General features: G+C 46.5%; 1 protein-coding gene and 1 long non-coding RNA gene across 9 annotated transcripts in view; one reads left to right on the plus strand and one right to left on the minus strand.

Moving 5' to 3' along the window:
- The window catches only part of TMEM108 (transmembrane protein 108), a 167,433-nt gene that overhangs the window by 132,904 nt on the left and 16,294 nt on the right, over positions 1–18,235 (plus strand). The window contains exon 1 of one of the 7 annotated variants that reach the window (XM_026094038.2): positions 16,471–16,573. The exons of the other annotated variants lie outside the window; for them this stretch is intronic. Within the exon in view, the coding sequence (XP_025949823.2) occupies positions 16,561–16,573 (13 nt within the window). The 5' untranslated portion in view covers positions 16,471–16,560. Of the gene's footprint in view, positions 1–16,470; positions 16,574–18,235 lie in introns of those variants that run through there. 7 annotated transcript variants of the gene reach the window in all.
- LOC112979665 (uncharacterized) overlaps positions 1–18,235 on the minus strand; it is a 74,402-nt gene that overhangs the window by 7,348 nt on the left and 48,819 nt on the right. The window lies entirely within an intron of this gene.

An 18,235-nucleotide genomic window follows, 5' to 3' on the forward strand; every position in this document is an offset into this window, starting at 1 on the left:
CACCTTTGGTGGCTCCTCGGGGATGGAGGAGCAGCACTGGTCCCCATGCGGCACGTTTTGGAGGGAGCACGACTCCAGGCCAGCCCGACGCTCCTCCCAGGCAGCGCTTGGTGCTCTCAGCTCACCTTATTTTTTGTAGCAGCAGAGGGACGTGACTGTTTGGCCCCAGAGATCCCCCAGCACCCAAGACCCACCTGATATTTCAGCAGAGCCTGACGACTTGTGGCACATGCCCAGAGCACCGTATTGCTGTCACTCTGCTGGATATGGGCCAAGCATCCTAGTTGCATCCTAGTGAAGCAGCAGAGCAGCCCTGCGACCACAGGAGTTACTTGAATGCCCCGCGCAGTTCCCTCCTCTTGCCCAGGACCACAGCAGTCCGGGACCAATGTCATTCTGTGGTGACAGCGGAGGGCCAGCACACTCGTGTCAATTGAGAACCAAACTAAGGGTTTTATCTAAAGCTTGTTTAATTTGGTGAAGATCCTTCCAATGACATCAGTGGCCTTGGGCTCAGACTCTGAATCTCCACAGCTTGCCTTGAACAAATCTGAATCTTTTTGACCATGGGGTCATTTGTGTCATCCTAAGAATTTGCCCGTATTTCCAGCCCTGAAAATGTCTCCTTCCTCCAGCCTTGGGCTTTCCTCCTGCCTTTCCTTCCCCAGGCTAACCTTATTTTGGAGGTGACATTGAAGTCCATGTCCTCTGCATTTCCCACCCGCACTGTGAAACTGCTCTGGAAGCGTCTCCAGTCGCACCTCTTTCTCCTTGGTTTGCACAGGCTGAATTTGCTGTTGCCAATCTGAGCTCCTGGGGCAAGGGCTCTCGGCTCCTGTGTGTCAGTATTGTGCTTACACTGGGGGACACGTATTCCGGCCTGCACATCCCAATTTCTGTGGTGCAGCTTAGCCTCAGAGCACAGAGAAGGAAGGGGGCCTTGATCAAAGGGAGGACATTAACAAGCAATTCTTTGCCATTGAATCAGGTGGTGTATTTTAATGGAGAATGTAGTAACATTGCCCATGCAATACATTTCTCATCAGCAGTTTGAAATAGAAAACTGATAGATATGATCAGTATCCGACTGGCAAAGCTGTAATGTCACCAGCTGGACTCAAAGCACTTTCAGCTCGGTGGCAGAGTCCTTTCTTAATGTAGCTATACAATACTTCAAAAATATTTGCAATGGATTTATTTCCATTTGGATCTAAATCCACCAGCAAACTGGATTTATTACCTCTATCATGTGTAAAATACATTTATACCTCACATCAGCTTCCTTTCAAACTAGATGGTACTCACAGTTTATGGCATACTACATTATAGGCCTTTGCCATCATACATATTGTGTTCTCGCATGGCTTTAAATGTTAAAGGACACCTTTTTGCCCTATTTGGAAGGAGGAAGAGAGCAGAAAACCCATGTATTAGCAAAATTGCTATCATTTATTTCATCACATCAAAGGCAAGTATGGTTGAAATAACCAATCCATTATGAGAGCGGTAATATATCAGTCATTATTTGCTGCTTGCTATATCAAGCCACTGGCTCAGCACATATAGGCTTATGGATTTGATATGTGTAAAGGTATAACGAATGTGCAGTTGTGATGAGCAAAATTAATGTTAATGTTTACTGCTCTACAGTGACTGCTGTGTATCAACTGTGTTTCCCCCTCCCTTCCTATTTGCCCCCCTCTGTACATGCAGGCAAATGTTCCATCTATTTAATTTATATCTCAGCTATCACTCAGTAGCAAGCTAGTCAGCTGGGGCGCCTACCTTTTAGCAGAACAGAAATGGGACAAAAACCTGAGGGAGGCTGGTTCACCATGCTGTCCTCTTGTCTTCAGCTGCTGTTGTGCCCGTTAGGCAGCTGCAGAAAGATGTTGTTGTGTAGTTTTCTCTGCATCATATATTCTTGTGCAAATATTTTGAAACGACTGGAGGATGTCTGGCTGTATGAAGCAAGGGTGAAATTTGGCACCAAATCTTTTGAGTTATCATACAGTATAATATGCTGTTATATATATTATACTGTATATATACATATAAATGTATATACAAATATAAAGCAGTACATGTAGCATGAAGATAGCTAGATATGTTATCATATCCATAAAAAGCTGGCTGGTTGCAGCATCCTGCAATGTGTCCAGTTATTTAAGCCACTGCCCTGCTCATTGCAGGCACAGAGAGGGGCATAGGCTGCATGACCTACGTCCTGCCCCACTTCACAGGCAGCAGGCCAGGATGCCATGGGGACAGGACCAGCTCATCGCGTGCTCCCACGAGCTGCCGACAGCCCTTCTGCAGCTTCACGAGACGGCTCCTTTGATGCCTCCTGAGTTGGCAGGGGCCGGGAGGGCAGCACTTCTCACGTCAAGGCTTGAGGGTCTTTCATTTTAAGGCTTTTGTGTCCTGATGTCGAATCTGGCTTGCTCCTTTGCATGAGAAAAACAGAAACATCCACATGATATCCCAGCTTCGTTGTTCACGGTAACTTGTCTTCTGAGGCAACAGGGCCTGCTTGAGGTTTGGTGTTTCTAGTTTCTGGACTAACTAGCTACATGTCAGGAAGTGGATCCATAAAACAAGTCAACTCTGAATGATGCCCTGAGCGCTCCCTGCGCTGTAGACATCATTCCAGTGCTTTTATTTTTGCATTACAGAAAGCAGGAGCTCACTCCAGGACTGCTCAGTCCAGGCCAGGTCCTAGAGCTATTCCACATGCAAATCCCATGCAGTTGGGTATCTATTAGTTCACCTACTCATTGGAAAGTCGAGGAGAAACATGGGGCCACCTGCCCGCTACATATAACCCATCTCATGTGAAGTACAAGAAAATCCTGTGTAATCTCTACTGGGATATAACCCACAGCCTTGATGACTCTACCTGTCTCTTCCACTCTTCCCTAATGTCTGTCTGATCTCCTTTCCCCTCTTTATAAAACTCTCTTTTTGTGTTTTTTAAAAATGATAACCTTCCCTTCTCCCTTAAGTTCCTGGGCAAGGTTGTATCTGCTTTTTTTCTATTGCTGCTGCTGTTGCATTACATCATTATTTTCAGTATTTGTAATGTTTTTCTAATCAAATTGTCCTGTTCCTCTGCATGCTGTGTTGTGGATGCTTTATAAATACCATTATTCTATTATTTTTAAATGAGAATGCTGTATGTTCCCCCAAAGTCTGAGCAGTAAACCTGCTATTAATTTGTCTCTCCACCTCTCAACAATCCCGTGCTAGCCACATTAGCTGAATGGGAATTGCATGCATGCAACAGAGCTCCATAAATATGCATACCCTGTAAGCCATTTCTAAAATGGAGCCACTTTACTATTGCAGTTCATTTTTCAAAACGGCCAAAAGATAACGGGGCAGGATCCGCTCTCAGCTCTGCTTTTGGAGTCCCCCTGGCTTCGGTGCACTGCAGGTGCCCTCATCCCTGCCACGGCATCGGCACAAGAGCGAACCTGACGGCGATGGTATCAGATATGCACCCAAGTGAGTTGCTTTTTAAGCAACAGATTTAAATTCCCGCTTGACTCAGCAGCCTCCAGTATGAGCATTTGGCGTTGAGGCTTTTGCTTCCAGTGGTTCAAATTTTGAAACGTGTGTTTTGCTGTTAGCGGAGCTGCGGGAGACACGCAGGCGCTTGCGACAAGCACGCTCTGCTGGGACTGGAGGGACTAGTGGGTCACCGCAACCACTGTGTCCCTACGATGCCTAACGCTGCGAGGGTCCCGGGTCTGATCGAGGTCTCTCGATGCCATAAATACATCGGACGATGATAAAAACAGTGGGCGGGCTTCGCTAGCAGCAGCGTGGCGTCCTGCGCACGCAGAGGCTCTCGCTGCAAGCCAGGCCGCGAGGCTGCCAAAGCTGGCGGAGAGCGCAGCTCTGGCTGCGGGCTTGCAGCCGCCCCCCCAGAGTCATCGTGGCCGAGCTCCTGCCTGCCAGGCGTAAGAAACAGATTAAAATTACCCCAAACAGCCTATGATTAGCGGATGCTAAGAGCGAAAATGTCTCTTGTAGGAAGGAGGAAAGCCACGGTCCCACGCAGGGGCATGTAGGCTCTTACGAAGTTAATTTATGACCCAGGCATGGGACCTGCTAATTAGTCCCATGAAAACGAAAACCTGCATTTCAGCCTCAGCTCACTTCCTCTTTGCAAGTTCACCCCATTTTTCAGTTGCTTCTAATTTTCTCAAGTGAGCCTCTCTGGGGGGGCCAGCGTACTTTTCAGGCTCGGCCTCGGCCTGGAGGTGAACATTTTGAGGACTCTCAGCAAAATCAGCGTGGCTGTTTTTATGATATGTGGGCGTGAAGAGAAACCAGCTATTCCTATTTGTTCCGGTTGCAGCTTCTCTGCCCTCATAACTCACAAACAGCTGACGCTAGGAAATTTGAACTCAGCTTGTTTTATAGACCTCGGTGATGAAGGCGAAAACAGCTCATGTCTGAAGAAAATCAATTCAATATTTCTAGAGTTGGGAGCAATTAGAGTCGAAGGCCAAATTTTGCTTTGAAATACAGCCGTGCAGCACCACTGAAATGCCAGTCAGAGGGCAGAATTCATCTTGGCACATTTTGTACATATTCATGAAGAAATCTGTTTTTTCCTAGATTGTTAAGCAGAGGTCGAAAGGAGGAATGTCAGATTTATTCTGCATGAAAGGCCCAGTTCCAGCTCCGATGCCAATCCATGGGTTGAAGTATAAATAATGTGCATTCAGCACAGAGTAGATATCTCAGCTATGTCAATGGGAGGTTTGTGCAATGATCAAAAATAGCATCTGGCTGTATATAACAACTAAGTTTTGCAGATAACATCATTTATGCTGGACATGTTTCTTATATCCAGTATCACTCAGTAAGAAAATATGCACACTCTGCCATTTTCCCCTTTTGTTTTAATTTGTTCTCCTTTCTTTCTCAATCTTTCTCTCTCTTTCCTGTCTTAGGGTATCTCCTTTGTCCTTCATTCTTCCTTTCCATCCTTACAGCAATCGTCCAAGCCTGCTGTCTGCAGGAGTCTGCCGAATGGGCTTCCCCATTCCAGTAAGTCATGGTTAAATACTTGATGCTGCCATTTAAGTGTCAGCTTTGGGCTTGGACTTTACATGTTAATGACAGAAGAGAGGGACAAACCCTCATTTTTAAGAAACCCAGGATACAAGCGTAGGTTATTTCTGATCACAGCACTGTGGAATGGGCCACGTAAAGCCACTGAGCATGTTTGATCCAGCCTTTGGGCTGGGTCTTTGGTTAAGTGAATATTGTTGTTTCTGGCAAGCTGAGGCCTTACTGAAACTCCACATGCCTTTCAGTAATGTGACCATTCATCTCCAAATCAGCTGTGTGACCCCAGAAAAATCACTGTGATCTGTAAATGATTAAAGGAAACAGACAGGTTAAGACACCTCAAATCCGTAGTGTATTTACTGAATGGAGATTTTTTCCAGTCCCTACCCAATATCAAATTGTTATATGCCATATCAGACAAATTGCAGATGAACAGCAGTTAAGAAGTCGAGTTCTCCTACTCCTAAACCATTTCAAGAAGCTTCTCCAACTGGCCCAACCATTCCCTGGCATGCCTTGAAGCAATTCTCTGCTTGGCCCAACAGCTGGCTTTGGCCAGCTCGGTCTTGGCCAGGCCCTCAAGGTTTAGCTAAGGTCATGGTATCAACCAGGATTTTCATCTATTTAGTTCAGCATTATTTTATCTCTTGTGAATGTAATTCCGAGCACTCAATCCTTAGGACTGAGCAGAGCTTCAGTCAGTGTGGCATGCATTTAGAGTTAAGCATATATGATTTTGGCTTCACTTTGCATGGGCAGGCATCCTTTTAAATGTATTTTATCTTCATAAGGTGTATGCCGTACATACACGATATGAGATTTTCTCGTATGTAGAGGTGATGCATCCATATGAGACAATTTTGCCTAGGGTCTGTAACAGAGACTATGAGGAGTCTTGCACGTCTGCAGCCTCTCTTGGAGTAAATAAACCCATGAGGCTGAAGCAGGATTTATATCTTTCGTCCCAGCAGAGAGTACGCTGGGTGGCCATGTCAGACCACCTCCACATGCTCCATCTCCTCCATGGAAATGCCTTTCACAAGCTGCCTGTGTTAGTAGTGTTGCTAACGTTGGACGAGCAAAAGATCTTGATGTGTTTACTGGAAGACGGGGCCTACACCTAAATCGTAAAACATTGCATTTTTCCCTAATCTGTTTACAGATAAGTAGATGGACAGAAATTAAACATTAAATATATGTATGGTAATTAAAAATAACCTGGATATGCCCAGCCATATCCCGCTACAACTGCTTGTATAACGTTGCTGTGCCAAGGGGTGCGTAGAAGGGACGGATTATCAGTCCAGAGCCTTCTTCTTTGGACAAGAATACGCCTCGGCGTCATCAGATACACACCACTGACAGAAATGTAAATGCACACCGTCAGGCGTTTGTTCAGAATGGATTTGCATAACTGCCATCAGCAACTCTTATTTTGTGGAAGTTGAGTCTTGATCATATTCATTCCTGTGAATCAATGGGTGATTCGTTTTTTTTTTTAAATGCAGATTACAATTGTTTATTTTGTCCCAGCATCTAAAAATATTATTCAGTTTCTCCCTTCCCCTTCTATCCTCCCTTCCCCCCCTCTCCCCGTAATCAGTGTGTTTGTTTAAGGCTACTAACACCACAGCTTTGTCTCGGGAGGGAAGCGCGGGGAGAAGCACGCTTTGGCCTGATCCTGCTGTTGAGCTGTGCCATGGTTATTACGCTGGCGCTCTGAAGGGGCTGCTCCGCAGTCCTGGCTTTCCATGCGTTGTAAAAAAGCTGTGCAACAATAAAGCGCCCTTGGCCTAGCGCCCTTCCAGATGCGGAGCCAGCCCCAACACCACCCTGAGCTGGCAACGCTTTTTGGATTTCAGGACGGCCAAGCGGCGTATGTGAGCTGAGGATCTGGTCTTCTGCTTTAAAGGGCCTCCAAGATGGTCAAGTGTGTCTGTTACCTGGGCCAGGAATTGAGAACTACCCGCCAGATGGGGCCTGATCCCCCCACAAACCTTGCTGCCGGAAAGGCCAAGTGAACCTCTTCCAGCCATCTGTCCAGATAGCTGGAAAGCCGTGATCCGCTGGCTCTTTACATTCCTCCTCTGTGGAAAAGTGAACGCCCTGTGGAACTAAATGCCTCTATGGAATCGCACAGGACAAGCTTTAGCCTGCTGTAGAAAAAGAGGTCTGAATCTTTATTAAGATTTAAAAGATTTTAAAGAATAATTTCTGCAGAAACCTGCTGGTTTCTCCCCTGCTAAGACTTCCCCAGGACCCTTCCCACAGCACCCCGGCACGCGGCGAACACCGGTGCCGCCAGCCACGCTGCTAGGCTCTGAGCTGGCAGACTGGCCCCAAACCTTGTGATAACCTCTTGTCCCCGCTGGGCTTTTATTGTTCTGGAGCCAGCAAGGAATGCAAGACTTTTCGTTTTTCCATCTTAAGCAGAAGAGAAGCAGACTGGCGCTTGCACGAGTGACTCAGTCTCTCCTTGGGCACTTCTGTCCTCCAGAAACCAAGTGACACAGCTCTCCAGCTCTGCCCTTTTCCCTGCCCCACATCTCTGGCCCATGCTCAAGGTCTATGATCAATCATGAGACACAGCTGTTAATATAACTCAGTGCTGCCTGGCTAATCCTCTTATGCCAGGGGGGCACTGAAGACTGAGGGGTGCTCTCCTGGGTGCCCTCAAAGCCACTCTATATGTGACTGAGCAGTAAAGTGGTGAAGGAGCCACAAAAATCTGCTGCTCAGGTTCTAGCTTAATGCTACTGTGTTTTGGTTTCCAAACAATTCCTCATCAACTTTAATGCAAAAAAAAGGTATTTCTTTTGTTTTCAGGGATCGCTTTTAGAATAACTCATAAAAACTGTTGTTGTCATATCCACTCCTCAGTCGCGCTCTGCAAGGAGAGGCTGTTCCAGTACTGAAAGGGTGTTTCTGCCGTTCCTGCGATCTTAGTGAGCAACCAGACAGGAAGGGCTTCAGCGTAGGACTGAACCTGATGTTGCTCCTTCTCCTCCAGCCCTCTGGAAATATCACATATGGACTCAGTCCAAACCTGGAAAGTTTAAGCCCAATTAAGTAATTACTGTGACAGTTATGTGTCTCTTAAAAACACCGCCTTATTATGGAACCATAATTTTGGTCAGTGCCCTAAGTACATGCAAGCCTTTTACCATCCTTTCCATACTTTCTAAGCTTTTCCACATACATTTTTAACATGTGCCCAAGATTTTTATATATAAAAAGAGAGAACATTTGGAAACATCACTGGATAAGTTTAGCTGTTATGATCTAAATTCAAGGAATAAGTCTGGATTCTTTTCCCCTTCATGGTGTGTGCCACGTAGCTTGGAAAATCAGTTCTGCCTTCGAAACAGGCAGGTTAGCTAGATGATTTTTCAAGAGACATGCTATAAAACTAAGTAGCCAAGCTGGGCCTCATGCAAACAGTTACACAGCCTTTGACTTCAGCTAATTACTAAAACTAAAGATGAACCTGGCTGTAGAAATTAAAAATCTATACAGAAAAAAAGTACATAAAGGGCCAAAGGTACTGCCAATAGATTTGAAACATTTGCATCTTGCTAAATACATGTTTTCACAATTACCAGTTCATGGATTTGTATTGTTCAAAGCGCTAACAGTGCATCTCCTGTGACGGATGCACAATAAAACAAGGACTAACTGGAAACATTAATTTAGACAAGAGGCATAACTTGGAACAGAGTTCCTAGTAAGAGATGCTTTATATTGCCATAACAAGTACAAAGTGTTTCCCAGTAATCTGCAAGCTCAGATCACACCACCTTCACAAACAAAGTGTTACAAACTGTTGCTGTGCCGTTTTGTTTCCCTTTTTTGTTTTATTTCCCTGATGAAATATCTCAGACCCAAGGTCGTCTTCAGGAAACAGTGGTAATGCAATAGGAACGTTGCTGTAGGTGCTGCTGCATTTCTGGCAACGTAATTGGCAGTGAATGAGCATGCAGGAACAGCTCCCAGCAGGGATGCTTTCAAATAAATATACAGTAAATAAGCACAGCAGAATAGGAAAGTAATGTATCTGCATAAAGAGCAGCATGCTGTATGTCCCGTCAAAAATCTTCAGTGGTTTATGTCTGGAACAGCATAGGTACATGTTTATTTTGCTGCTCCCTCTGCTTTATCTGCCTGCTCCCACCCTGGTCCCAGTTCAGTAAAGTATTAATCATGTGTGACACATCCAGCAAGTAATTCCACTGAAGTGGGAAGGAAGCGCCTCTTGCTTGACTACCTTGCCGAAGCAGGGTCCAAAGCAAGAAGTTAGAATCCAATTGCATCGAAATCTGACCTTAGCTTTAGATACACAGATTTCTTACTTCATGCATTTCAGTCATTGACCTTCTTTCATGCCAGATAACTTGTTTTCAGCTATTATGTGTGAATTATAGGCGATTATCTGTGAATAATCTTGGGCCAAACAGCCATTTTCCAGATTTTCAGTATAAGAAGTACTCCAGTTTTATGCAAATTTCCTGTTTGACTGACACACCAATTTCCAACAAACCAGGTAAAGGGCAATGAAACACCCAAATAACAGGCTGCGTTGAGCTGGTATGATGGCTTCACATGGCCCATCTAGCCTGCTCAGCTTTGAGGTGAACACAAGATGAGCCTCCCAGTTCCCTTGATGACTCACTCCAGTTCCTAATTGCCATTATTCTTCATATTGTTTCTTATTTCTCGTTTGGCCTCGTTGGTCTTCAGCTCCCAGCCATGTTTTACTTCTGCTGGTTCCCTTAGTAATTGCTATGTTCTCTTCTCAGAGGTATTTATATGCTGAATAATTTTACTAATTGCAGTGGAGTTGTCCTGGATTTACACCAGTGTAGCATGAGCCACCATTTGTCCCAGTGGACTTTTCCTGACACTGCCATCAATGGGACTGTAATTGGTCCCTCAAGCAAGCCTCCCTCTATTTATTTCCACCCAGTCCTTTCAAGTCATATTGACTGGGGCTGAAACTCAGCACTTTATCTTAAAATTACGTCCTCTGTATAATGCTTCTTGATTTTCCTTCGTGGCTATGTCCTGACCTTTATGAAGGCTGTTGCTAATATATTCTCTTAGCCACAGTAGTTAATGTTAATGCAAAGACTAATTTTCTCCTGCAGCTTTAATGCTGATGTGCCACACTTAGTGCTCTGTCTCCAAACAGAATTGCCTTCCTATATTGCACTTTACTGTGGGAATAATTTTACTGCTATGGTACAATGACAGCTGAGAATGCTTTAAAAGAGAGAGAAAAAAAGAGAAAATGTAATAAGTGAATAGTGTGACAACAAGACACTTATGTCAGTATTATCATTCCATTTCATGGGAATGTAACTTTTGACTGCCGTACAGCTCTTCCAGCATATGTCTGTTGAGAACCCAGAGCGATGTTTAACTGTGATTCATTCAAAGTGCTTGAACAGAAAGTTCGTAATTTGTCATTAGCTCTGCTGTGCCCTAGTTTCAAGGTCATGTTTTGTATACTAATAAATTAAGCCCAAACCAAGTAAAGTCTGGATCAGAGCAGTGCAAGCAGTAAAAACATATTGTTAGCTATCTCAGGGATAAATTTGTCTTTCCACATGCACCACTTGGTACATTTGCGCTTGCATCATTTTTGAGAAAACAACCCACAGCAGTTTATGAAGTTTGTTGCCGATGCATCAGGAAATCTCAAGTCCTGCCTAGCAGCCAGGCAATCATGCTTACTAAGGGCACTGCAGCGAAGCCAGGTGCTGCTGCTGAGGAAGGCACCAAAACGACCTGAAGCCCAGTGTTCCCGCTACAGGGCTGGCATTTCCGCACTTTTAGTGGAAAAAAATCAATGGAGTTTAATCTAGAGGAAGAGATGTCTGTGCACGTAGTGGTCTCAGGAGCTGCTGGTGGTCTCATACAGGCCTGCTAGGCAGTATTGCCCTGTTGCTGTGCGCCTGGCGAGTGGATGGTGCCAGGGAGAAGCAGGAGAAGAGCCCTGACTCCAGCCCCCTTCAGCAGTAGCTGCACTTTGGTAGCTGCTTAATAGCATTACTGAAATAAAATGAGGCTCCCTGTGTAGGGGGGGGGAGGAGGGAGGCTCCCTTGCTGGAGTGGGGAGGAGGGAGATAAGATGTCCACGTCAGATCACCACCACCCCAACTGGTGTGAAGGCAACAGAAGTCAAGGATGAATGAACACGGAGCCTGCGCTGCCTCGCGCAGCAAGAGAAGATCCCCGAAGGGCCACGCGCTGACAGGGCAACACGGAAAAACTGGTACATTTAATCCCTTTGCAAGGCCTGCTCTGTGAATGATCAGGAGTTGTTAGGGTTGTCAGTCCAATTTCCTTCCAAAATAAAATCAAGTGTGGAGGTGATGACATTTCAGAGATGGGTGAAGCGGGTTCTGTCTTGTATATAAATAGGGACAGGTTTAACAGGAGAGAAAGCAAGCCAAACAAAATATCTTGCTTGTGAAGTATTGTAGGAATAATGCTGCTACAGAGGTAATGCCTATTACTGTTACTACTATTATAAACAGTGGTTCAATGTTTTTGGTGCAGAGAAGCTCATATGACAGTACCAAACTGTCACACTTAAGACAGCATGAAACTTCAGTGTCCTGAGACCACTATGAACAGTCAAATAAGAAGTCAAGGGATTTTTTTTTGCATGGTTAAAGTTTTGTCCATACTTGTCATCTCTAAGTACACTCTTCATATAAGCGCCATCATAAGCGCCATCAATTGATTCAAAAGAGTTGAGAGAGTATACTTCTAAGAAGTCAGATCTTCCTCCTAACTTTGTATGTATTTCCATTTGAATTACTGATCCTCTGATTAATCAGGTACGCTGTATCACCGTGTCATCGAGCCCTTATGTTCTTCAGGTATGATATTCCATATCCCTGTCTATTGAAGCTAATTCATGACCAGTAATACTGACTGAACTATAAGCAGCCAAGTTCTGCTCTCATTAGCAAAAATTATACCCAGCTACTACTGTGACCTTACTTATAAGAACATACGCTTTACTACCCCAAGCTGGACCATCATTCCTTCCAGTCCAATATGCAGCTTCAAAGACAAAAATATCTCTCTCTCAATACCTGCACAATCTTGCAGTTCACCTAATGGAGCAAAAAAACCTTTCTTAATCCCTGCGGTGAGCAGCTGATACTTTCGAGAATGAAATTTGATCTTTTCCGTTTAATATTGTATGTCCTAGTGCCACATGCTCCCTCGACACCGTTGAGGTTCAGGCACGCACCTCCACACGTTGCCGGCCGTGGCGGGGCTTTGCTGACTGCCTCCGGCCACCACAAGATTTCCTCTCAGAGCTGCTCACAGGGCAGCTCACTGCAGGTGGGCCATGACAAATAGCCAGGTTTTTAGGCTAGCTAGCTATTCTGAAATCAGCCTCAGCTAAAGCCAGGTTCAAGAGCTAAAAGAAAAGACAAACTTTATTTCCAAAAGCCAAAAGAAAGCTATCACAAGTCTGTAAGAAGGACAAACAGAAATTAAAAGTAACAGCTCACTGATTTCCCTAGCTACCTTAGGTCACTCCAGAGGCTTTGCTAACCCTGTGTGATCCAGCAGGTGAGAGGACAGGCATGGTACAGCCTTTCTGGCTGGTTTATGTGTAGCCTCACATCCTCAGGCCGTGGTCACAGGAGAAAATCTGGACTGGGAACCCACACTACGTTTCACAGCCCAGGTCCATCCTGGAAATGATTCATGTTCAAATCCAACCCTTTGTCCCACCAAACCAGCAGCCAGGTTCCCAAAGCAGAAACTCCCTCGATCCCAACCTGACTTAGTTCTCACTTACCCACATGATAAACAGAGATGGTTAATAATTGTACAACCCCCTTAGCAAGCTGTTAACTCACAATAAGGCACAACGTCCCTTTTCTTTACACTGGGCAATGGTCAAAAATCAGAGTAAAGCTTTCCCGAATGGAACAGCTCATATGCAAGTAACTTTCTCCCTGGGTGTTACATGCTCGCATAACGAGAATCAGTGCAAGCTATTCATTACAAACTCTCGTTTGAGATCAAACACAAGGATAACCAGTCACTCAGAGGTAATAATGAATCTGAAGGGGGCATAAGTGATAAATCATCCAAATTACTTTCAGTGAACAGATGAAATCACAGAAATACCTGAAGGGGCTGTAGAAGTTAGCCTGTGCGTAACTAGAATGCCCCTTCTGACTGCAGAATCGACATTTCTGTACCAGAAACCATAGAATTTAATTCCCACAGCTTTTGCAAGTAGGGAAAAAACATCCACGTCATCGGAGCAGAGCGATCTGTGAGTGGGTCCCTCTGTTCACCTCCTTGCCAATTATCTTAGTGTGTTACAATATTCGAAATCAGCCATGGATCAAAAGTTATTAGGAAAGACAAACAGAGGGATAGACAACCTGTTCATATAAACCTCGCTTCCTCAGGGGGAAAGGAAAAAAAAAAGCTAAAAATGACTGTGTTGTAAAGACAGACTGCCTTGAGTCCAGAATAGGAGTCCTAGATTGGTAGGTATGTCAACGTAAATGAACTAAGAGCTGCAGGCTTAATCCTGAAGAAATTAGGTTTGGAAAAGACATATCACCTGGCACTGGGATCACAAGCCTATGGCATGGTTACCTGAAACTGCAAGTGGGCAGATTTGAAAGGAACGTAGCAGGTCTAGGAGCTGCAATTTTTTGAGAAAGGCGTAGGTATGAAGAAGTGGCTCCTGCTTCCTCACCCCGCTGCTGCGCGGTTCACAGGTGCCAGACGTCTCGCCTGGCAGGGGTCGGGCGCCGCTGATCAGCCGCACGCTGCTTCGTTGAGAGGCAGCAGCCCCTCGCTCCGGCTGAATTAGTGCTTGCCCACTTACCCTCTAATATGGGAAGAGAAAATGCTTCCTAGGGCAGTACCGTGGCAAGGCTGCCAGGCCCTACTCCGGTGCACTCTTCATGCCAGTGAAGTGTTGCTCTTGAAGGCACTTCTGGTGTTTGGTAGAAACTGGTTCTGAACGTCCAAAGCGGGGAATCTCCTCTCCTGGAAAGCACCACGGTTCCTGCTGCACAGACTGCATTTCACCTTTTCAGCCATCACTTTTGTTTATCCCCTTATTGTACTAAACAAATGCTCTTTTCACTTGATGACGACACCTTCTGAATACATGGAGAGATGGGGATTCACCTCACCATATTTTCATCATCCAAAAGCTGGACATCTAGTAAAGCTCATTGTCCCCTGTGTGACCTGTCCTGCCCCGGGCAGGAGAGGCGCCTCTCTGCCACACTGCTCACCTTCGGCTGGGGTGAATTGCCCGCCAGAGCCACAGCTCCCTCAGAATAGACATACAACTTCTACACATCTCAGGCTAGGCAAGGTGGATCCTACTCACAGTTCAGGGGGTTGTTGGAAAACTCTTTAAGGTGGCTTTGAATCCTTTTTTCCCCCTTTTTATTGGTGTTAGTGAAATGCATACCCTTGCCTGAATCAGCATCTGTGACATCAATTGCATCCTCTCTTGGCAAGATCCTATTTTAAGCTTTTCATTGGTGGCCACAGCTATTTGTTTCGCTGTCAAAACTCTTCAAAAGGTCCGGTGACATTGATGGTCAGTCTCTCAGAAGCCAAAGGTTCTGCAGTAACAGAAATAGGATCAGCAGCACTAAGTGCAGGTGAAAGAAAAGCCAGCTGCACATCCTCTGTCTCCCTTGGCAACAGCATCCTGCCAACAAAAACTGCTGCCAAGTGAAGGCTGGAAAGGAAGGGATGTGCATTTGCAAAGCCGGGGCTGGACGAGCTTTGTGTGAGGGGGAGCTGTCAGACCGAGGAACACTTGTGTGCTTTTGAAATTATTTTTGGTTTGCTCTGCGTGTTTCTGGGTAAGGGAATGCAGAGGGCCCCTGTCCTTATGGGGCGGTTTCATCTGAAATTCCAAGCAAGAGTCTCTGCAGTTTTGAAGCATATGTTCCCATCCATGACAGCACACAGGGAAGAAATCTGTTGTGAGTTACTGCTTACAGATGTGGCAAATCCTCCAGCAAAGGTTAAAATATGTGGCATGGTTCTCTTGTTACACCAGCTGCAGCTTGATGCTAAATCATTGTTTCAGCAGCAAGCTCTTAATAAGCCCCGAGTTCTAGAAACCGCTAACCAAGCTGATATTTGTGAGGATCAAATTTTTTTTTATGATGCACTGACTATCTCGATTTAGAAAAACCTTCAGATTGGAAACAGTAAGGATGAAAAGTGAACTGCAGATGACAGGGAGAGAAGGAACATCAGCACAAGAGCACAAAAACGCAAAGAAGATCTGAGATTATTATTTGCATTCTGTCCTTCCACATCCTCCTTGATTTGATCGTGGCTATGAAAACATAGTGTAAATATGGATAGGGTGTACTTGTGGTATAATATATGCACCTGCCTAGCCTTCCTGATAGGGAACAAACATACCGTCACAGTTTCATAGCTGTCTGGTTTGGCCACAGCATTAAAAAAGAAGCCTGGCTGCAACACAGTTGTATCCGAGGCCTGAAAGAGGAGGGTCCTCTCACCAGGTGTGACGGAGGAGAAGACACTGGCTTTTCTCTCCAGCAAAACATTAGGAATTAATTTCCTGAGGAACCCATGTAGCAAAGTGCCTGGGCTGTTGCAGCACCCATGGGCATGGCAGGGACTGTGAATCCCGATAGGGGGGTGCCGGGATTGTCCCGTGACTCCAGGGGGACACTGCAGTGCGCTCAGGAAGCCCCCCCACTTGTTGCCTGCTCATCATTTCCCCAGACCTTATATCGTGCGTATCTTTGTGCTCTTTGGGCAGTGTGGTCCTCTAGACACCCTGTCTGTGCTAAAGAGAAAGAGAGAAGCAGAGTAAGAGAAATAGAAGAGGGGAGGAAGGATTATGGCTTTCAAATCACAAGATCCGTGGACTTTTTTTTTGTAATGACAAAATAGAAATCATCCATTCACCACTGAGGAGTGAGGGCATAAGATACGGGACACGCATTTTGGTGCCCAGAAAGAGGGAGAGAAGAGGAGCGCTGTTTCATCCTGCCTATTTTCTCCCGACGGGAGTTTTAACCCCGTCAGAGATCAGGGAATGAAGTGGGAAGTCTGGCGGAGGTAGGGAAGCCGGCGGCAGATCCGCCAAGCCCACGGAAAGCTAGCCGCCGCGCCGGAGGGAGGACGCGCCTGCGAGGTGCTCCGTGCCGTTTCGTTCCCGGAGAGCTGCCCGCGGCCCCCGGCGCGCTGCGGTGCGGCAACGGAGGTGGTGGGCAGCGCGGGAGCGGGCGGGCGGCGCGGCGCCGCAGGACACGCCTGCCGGGCTGTGCCGGCCCTCCTTCGCCAAGCGCCAGCCGCGGCCTCGCCAGCCAGCCGAGCCGGCGCGCGCTGCCTCCCGCTCCCGAGGGATGAGGCGTCCGAGTCGGCGGGATGTGAGCAGGTGAGGATGTCTGCTGACAAGTCCAAATGATATTTTCAGGTGAGTGCTTTCCTTGAACGAGCTGCCGGAGCCGGGGTCTTTCTTTGGCTTTCCCTCCCCGGGTGATTGCCGTTGTCCTGGCTTTGCAGTGCGCCTTTGCCGGAGGATCCCTGGCTCAGGTGTCCGTAGCGATTCAAGGGAGCAGGGGATCTGCAGCATTTCCAGAGCACCCCTTTCTGTAGCACCCGTGAGTCCCTAGCGCAGTGGGAAGATGAGCGGGGCGATGCTGCTCTGTTCCTGCGTGCTGCTGTCCTCTCCGTACCCCCATTGTTTAAAGCACTGGAGGGTCAGAAATTAATTCTGGTTTATGGACCCTCTCTCTTAAAATCTTCAGTGGAAGTGCATCGTAGCAACAGTGATGGTTGTTCCGCGATGTTTTTGCATTAAGGACTGGGATGTACTTGCCACATGAAAACTGTGGTCACCATTAAGCTTGTCTCTCAGGGAGTGTCAGCGCGTGCTGCTTGTGTTTGTGCATGTGATTTCCAAAGCTGCTGCTGGTGTTATTTCATGTTACTGCAAATAGAGCTGTTACTCCGTGTGTTTCATTTTCTACATTTTATCAAATATCCTGTGTATTGAAGTGGGGCTTGAGCACCCGTCTAACTCTTAAAAGGGAAAAGAGACAATAACTTGTAAGTTACTAGCTGGGAGCTCTGGCATGACAGGCACTGATAAACAAGGAAGAGAAATATTCTGTGCAGAGTAACCTACTTTTTCTTCCCTCGATTCTGCCACCACTCGCGGAGGTGGAATTTGCTTAACTCTGTACAAAGGCTGCTTTGTTGTGTGGAAATCACATTGCGTTGACAGATTACAAAGAAAATGACCGTAACAAAAATAACAATATATACTTTCTGCCCAGTTGTCCATCTATTAAAGATTCATTGTGCTCCCTGTAATGCTTTTGGTTTGCTGAGAGACATATGATAAGTTACTGGTGTCACGCAGAAGGCTTTGCTTTGAATCGTCTTTGCAAGAGCTGGTCTCACTATCATTTAATAAGCCAAGACTGTTCGGTTCTCAGGGAGGCGTCAGCATCCCGTAGGCTGCCCACGTGCGCCCCAGCCCGGGCTCTGTCGAGAGCGGGTCCTTTGCAGACGGCGCCCTTTGCTTCCCTTGCCCACGGCAATCTGCAGTAATGAGTCCAGCAGTAGGTCTCTGCACAAAAAGCATCATCCTGGCTTCCTAGAGCAGAAGTGTTTGCCGAGGGCTGCTCAGGGTGGCTTGGGTTGTTTTGCTGCAAGGTCCAAGGTAGCAGAGGTGAGCAGGGGTCGAACGCCAGACCGAGCTCTTTGTGCTTGTTCACCTGCTGCAGAAAACGTGGACGTGGTGCTCCAGAGCCTCCACTGTGTCTTTGCCAGTGAGGACTTGGTCCAAAGCCTACTTAAGTCAGTGGGAGCCTTTCCACAAACTCTAGGTCAGGCATTAAGTAAGACTGTTGTTTGGAGATTGTGCCCCTGGGGAGCCTGACTGCATGAACCAACTGCGTGGCGGCATGCCTGCTCTGCCATGCCATGCGGAAAGGCTGTTCCCAAACGGCCCGTGAGGTCCCCAGTGCGGCACCAGGCTGTATCGGCTCCTAGGTGAAGCCTTCTAAGTGGTGCTAAAGCTGGTGCAGCAGCCTTTAGCAGGAGCTCCTCGGGTCCTGGGATAAAATAC

This window comes from Dromaius novaehollandiae, chromosome 2, assembly GCF_036370855.1.
Source record: "Dromaius novaehollandiae isolate bDroNov1 chromosome 2, bDroNov1.hap1, whole genome shotgun sequence".
NCBI lineage: Eukaryota > Metazoa > Chordata > Aves > Casuariiformes > Dromaiidae > Dromaius > Dromaius novaehollandiae.